Source organism: Pezoporus occidentalis, unplaced genomic scaffold (assembly GCF_034315485.1).
Source record: "Pezoporus occidentalis ecotype Australia unplaced genomic scaffold, CSIRO_AGI_Poc_V1 ctg263, whole genome shotgun sequence".
NCBI lineage: Eukaryota > Metazoa > Chordata > Aves > Psittaciformes > Psittacidae > Pezoporus > Pezoporus occidentalis.
Window position 1 is genome coordinate 845,645 of NW_026914534.1, and position 6,000 is coordinate 851,644.

At 43.2% G+C, this 6,000-nt stretch overlaps 1 protein-coding gene across 1 annotated transcript in view; it reads right to left on the reverse strand.

Annotated features, from left to right (window-relative positions):
- Window positions 1–5,634, reverse strand: part of GUCY2C (guanylate cyclase 2C) — a 45,119-nt gene extending 39,485 nt beyond the window's left edge. Inside the window, exons 1-2 of the mRNA XM_062624170.1 lie at window positions 4,337–5,634; window positions 1,998–2,065 (exon numbers count right to left, since the gene is read on the reverse strand). Coding sequence (XP_062480154.1) covers window positions 1,998–2,005 — 8 coding nt within the window. The 5' untranslated portion in view covers window positions 2,006–2,065; window positions 4,337–5,634. The remainder of the gene's footprint in view (window positions 1–1,997; window positions 2,066–4,336) is intronic.
- Between the last annotated feature and the right edge of the window lie 366 nt (window positions 5,635–6,000).

Here is a 6,000-nt window from a genome sequence, read left to right on the forward strand (position 1 = left end):
ATTACCATGCTTCCTACCACTGGATACCAATAACAAGAGCTCAGCACCTCCCTCTACCTCCCCTCCTCAGGAAGCTGTAGAGAGCAATGAGGTTGCCCCTCAGCCTCCTGTTCTCCAAACCAGACAAACCCAAAGTCCTCAGCCACTCCTCGCAGAACATGCCTTCCCGCCCTTTCACCAGCTTTGTTGGCCTCCTCTGGATGCATTCAGGGACCTTCAAATCCTTCTGAAATTGTTGGGCCCAGAAGTGCAAACTGCTTAAGGTGAAGCTACACTGAATACAGCGGGATAATCACCTCTTTTAAACAGCTGGTTATACTATCTTTGGTCCTCCCCAGGATGCAGTTTGCCCTCTGGGCTGCAAGGGACCACTGCTGACTCCTGTTGAGCCCGCTGTTGACCAGCACACCGTTCTGCAGGGCTGATTTCCAGCCACTCCTCTCCCAGCTTATACTTGTGCCCGGCATTACTCTGTCCTAAGTGCAGAATTGTTAAATTTGGAAAGAATTACATTTTCAGAATTTGGATTTGTTAACTTTCATCCCATTAACAATTGCCCAGTGATTCCCTGAATCACAGATGATGAACAAGTTGGAGGTAGACAGTCAGGCTAATTCTAAATGCTTGTTACTTCCGCTGCTCTGTCACATCCCAGCTCATGTTGTGTATATGGACCTCTTGCAGTTAACACTCAGTGTCATTGAATATCCATCTGACAAACCAAATACGAAGATGAAATACAGAGAGTGGCAGCCAAGCACAGGCAGCAGCCAGGCTGCTGCAGGCTCTGCACACTCCCAGCCCACTGCCCATAAGTGCCCTCCCCACAGCATCCTGCCCACACTTAAAGTGCTGTAAAGTAAGGAACTTGTCCTGATTCACGAAGGTATTGCACCATGGGCAAAAGCCAGCTGCCTGCTTGTTAGTGTCCTTCATTGCTTTGCATAAACTTCCCCTACCCATATTTTATGCTGATTTATCTGTGTCAGAGTCAGAGGAAAATACTTCAGCACCATTCTGGGCAGCTCCATATCCAGCAGATAGAAAAGCAAATATAAGGCTAGGAGGCACAATGAATAAAACAGGGCATATTGCATAGTATTTTACCACAGTCCTATATATATAAGATTTATTCTTTTTATTCTTATATAGATCAATCACATGCATTCACCAGTAACATTGTACTAATTTCTGGTCATACCACTCAAAGAAAAGCATAGAGGTAAAAACAGATAAAGCTTGAGGTAGAAGTGCCTCATCTTCTCGGTATCTCTCAGTGAAACTGAAAGGTTACCAAAGTTTAAAAAGGGAGGTGATTCACATGATACAGATTTGTATGTTATGACTGATGAGTTTTTTTAACTGATTTATGCTACAAGTCTGCAGATTCAGCTTATACTTTTCCTAGTATCTGAGAATCAACATATTAATGTATAATATAGTATAGAATAGAATCATAGAGGTTGATTTATAATATAATAGTAGACATTTCATTCTTCAGGAATGCTTCCTCAGGCAGGGGAGCTGGGGTTAAATTGACTGCTTCCTATCTAAACACACTTTACTGAAGATGGTTGGGGTTTTGTGATCTTCTCTTGACACATATAACTCCGGCCCCTCTCAGTGACTGAACATCCACCCAGAAGGACCCAACAGCTGCAGTGCTGTGATTTTTACATGCATCTAACTAATATCTCTTTCCTGCTGCAGTTGCTGAAGAGTTGAGTTTTTTAAGCTGTTTATCAACTTACAGTCAGCAATTAGAAAAGTTTCCCTTCTAGCAATGGGATTTCATCAATGTGCTTTGGAATGGGTTTTTCTTCTCCCTACCAAACATACTGGCTACGCATAGAAATCTTATTGCCTTGACTATATACCTTGAGGTGTCTGATGTATCCTAACCCAAACATCTTTGCTGGCTTTTTGTACACAAAACAATTTTGTTCAGCAACTGATATTTTTAAGAACACAATATTAGGGGAAGAGGTGGTACTTACGAGACCATTTGATACGTGGCGTAAGTGCAAGCGGGTCCTATGACAACACAACCAAGCGTGCCACTATTCTGCAAAGGATCAGAAAGGGTCAGTAGTGGGGATAGAGCAGAGGACTGGCCAAAAGAGGAGGATGGAAAAATAAAGAAAACTTGAGGATCTGAGAAGTCAAAGAATTGAGCCAGCAAAATCAAGAACAGAGTAGCAAAGGAGCTACAGAAAGGTTAAAAGAACAAACCTAGAGTGAAAGAGGGAGGAATCACAGAAAGCTAAGAAAAGGCAAAGGACAGAATAGTGCCTGTAAATAGGACCTTCATTAAGGGAGAGACAGCAAGTTAGGATTAAAATGTTGCAATTGCTACAACTGCACATATGAAATTACACAAACCAGAATTGCTTGCATTTGCAGAAGACAGAGTGGTTGGAATTATAGGATACTCTGTAACAGAAAAATTATTAGTTATGTGCATATGAAGTTTGTATGAAAAAAATTAAAACCTTCCATGACCATCAAATGAGGCCTGACCAGTAGCTTTGTGTGTTATGAGGGACTTCTTATCAAAGACTATTGCATGTGCTCATAAATCGCTAGATTTGAGAATTCACATTGGATTCACATTGGATTCACATTGGATTCACATTGGATTCACGGCTAAATTGAGGAAGTGTGGACTGGATGACCAGGTAGTGAGGTGGACTGCGAACTGGCTGAAGGAGAGAAGCCAGAGAGTTGTAGTCTATGGGGCTGAGAGTTGGAGGCCTGTAACAGTTCAAGGGTCAGTACTGGGACCAGTATTATTTAATATATTCATCAATGATTTAGATGAGGGAATTGATACTATCAGCAAGTTTGCTGATGACACTAAGCTGGGAACAGAAGGCTGTGCTGCCATCCAGCGAGACCTGGACAGGCTGGAGAGTTGGGCAGGGAATAACGGGATGAAATATAACAAGGGAAAGTGTAGAGTCCTGCATCTGGGCAGGAACAACCCCAGGTTCCAGTATAGGTTGGGGAACGACCTGCTAGAGAGCAGTGTAGGGGAGAGGGACCTGGGGGTCCTAGTGGACGACAGGATGACCATGAGCCAACACTGTGCCCTTGTGGCTAAGAAGGCCAATGGCATCCTTAGAAGGGCGGTGGTTAGTAGGTCAAAGAGGTCCTCCTTCCCCTCTACTCTGCCCTGGTGAGACCCCATCTTGTGTGTTAGTTCTGGGCCCCTCAGTTCAAGAAGGACAGGGAGCTGGAGAGAGTCCAGCGCAGGGCAACCAAGATGATTAAGGGAGTGGAGCATCTCCCTTATGAGGAAAGACTGAGGGAGCTTCTTTATAGTTTAGAGAAGAGGAAATAAATACTCACGAGGATGGAGCCAGGCTCTACTCAGTGGCAAACAATGATAGGACAAGGGGTAATGGGTGCAAACTGGCTCCACTTAAACTTGAGAAGGCAGTAGTGACGGAACACTGGAACATTTGAGACATTTGGACACATTCCTGTGTAACGTTATCTAGGTGTTCCTGCTCTGGCAGGGGGATTGGACTAGATGATCTTTTGAGGTCCCTTCCAATCTCCAGCATACTGTGATACTGTGATACTGTGATTGACAAAGCTTCACTTAGAGGAAACAGTTATTAGACATGACAAAATCTACTGAAACACAGCTTCTTGTAAGGCACCAGTTCTAACTGAAGCTTTTCTGCACACTAGGGCATTCAGCTAGTTTCTTCCACGTGACTTCTGTGATTTCTAGTGAGAAGTGAGCACTTCATCTTTGCCCTTTGGGCATAGTTCCATATGCATTTCTTTGCTATCAGTGCCAGCCTAATCTCTCTGCAGGCATGTTCCCATCCTCACAGAGCTATCTCCTTTGTGTATTTGTGTAAACCAATGGTGAACCAGATCAGGGTCTGATTCAGTTGGAAATGGACCTTTTCTGCTCTGCTTGGGCTGTTTGAGGGTTTGGGGTTGTTGTTGGTTTTTTTTTCTTGGTTGTGTTTTGCTTTGTTATTGACTATGTGGCCATTTGAAGAGCTGTGCAGATGCAAAAAAGAGGACAAAGTAAGCATAGGAAAAGAGTCCCGAAGCTGAAGGCTGCTGGTACTGCCCCAAATGTCTAATGACAGCCCCCAGCAAGAATCTCTCTCCAGTATTTGCCTGCTTGTCTCCACAAAACCTACAGGAACACCTCCTCTGAAAACTCCACTTCTCTGTCAAATTTGTTTGAAACTGAACAACAGGATCAAAAGCTAACAAGGAAAGACACAGACACATATGCGTGCACTCATGCAGAAAGAAACAAGTCTTGTCTTCTTAGGAAATCAACTAAAAGAATCCTGCTACTCACATAAATTTGCTTGATGAGCTCCACACCTTCACAGGTGCTGGTACGACAGCCTTGTGAGACATAGAGTGATGAGGTAAAGCTGTGGAAAGTGGCACTGACTGTAACATTTTCTTCTGTAATGCAAACACAAAAGTAAACAGCATTATGAGTTGCAGATAATTACTAATACACAGGTCTGAGCAGTCTTCTTCTAGGTTGTCTCCCACCAAAAACCTGCGAGAAAGTCCATGTACCACCTAACCCCCACTGCTTAGGATGAAACTGTAAAATTTGCTCCAAAATTTGCAGTGTGGACTGTTGACTTCTATTGTTGAGCCTTAGTACTTTCAATACAAAGTACTTTTAGTGTTAGCCATTATTAGAGACATTTTTTAAGACTCTGTATGAAGTAACTGAGAGACCACTTTCCAATGAAATTGACAAAGTCTTCAAGTAGAGGGCAGAAAGGGAATAGATACCATTTTTCTGGAACCCCTTTCCCCATGATATTCTAGAGAATGATAGTAGATTGGTGATATTGAAAGAAGAGGTAACATATAAAAATAAATACAAGCATCTTCTGCAGTGATCCTAAATGAAGAAAAAACAGAGAGACTGCACATTCTTCCCACTTCAAGTCATAATGTGGGAAACAGATGGGGTCAAGGCAAAAATTGTTTTCAGAAAGTACAAGCTAATACAGTCAGGAGAGGAAGCAAGGTCATCCCAGTTTCCGCACTAGATGGATCACTGGTCTTGTCTGATCCAGTTCAGCAATTCCCATATTTCAAATCCCAAGTGAATATCTCCAGAAAAGCATGCAGGAAGAATCAGCCCAAACACCATGAAAGCAAATATGGTTCTGCCCATTTGTGGGCAAAACTTCTGTTTTTACAGAGGGAGGTCATTGTTTCTGTAAGATCTATATAAATTGAACAGTTAAGCAGAGAGCCTGCTGGAGGAGCAGTTTGCTGGAGGTCAGATGAGTAGAAAGCTGTGGCACAAAGTGTCACAAGGAACCACAGCAGGAGAAGAATAACCAACACCTGTCATCTTACCTCTCAGCTGGACTTCATTTTGTACCCTTTTCAAGGCTTGCTTCACAGCTAATTTCAAATTATCAGTAGTTGATGGGAAGTCCGAGTAATTCATAAGCATTACATTGATCACGTAATGATTACTGCTACATTCATTTGAACAAACTTGCTGCAGCAGCTGAAGTGAGAAAAACAAAGGCCCAAGGGCCAGACCCAACATCCGTTTCTTCATTACTGTTCAGTTTAGATCCATTGTGTGTGCTCTCTCTTTTCTGTTTCCCTTCCAACCCTCTTCCTTTCAGATACTCTACATTGGTTTTGTTCCTGGATGGGATGAAAGAGATCTCCAGACCGTAGATTCAAAGACAGGCTGTATTATCCTTCTCTCAGGCACTTCCCTATCCCCCTACCCACCTCCACCTCTGCCTGCCCCTCCACTGTGCTAGGTGCGCTTCTGTTTGTGACAAACTAACAACAGCAAAACTCAGGAAAGGAGAGGCTAAAGGTTGCTGTGAATGTTTGCTCATGGTAAGGTTGAGGCTATAAAACTGAAACATTACCTGAAACCTTGTCCTGTAAGGGCACTAACTCTTCATCAAGCGGATGAGCTGAGAGAAGGCAGAGGAGGGGACAAATGGACTGTAAAGA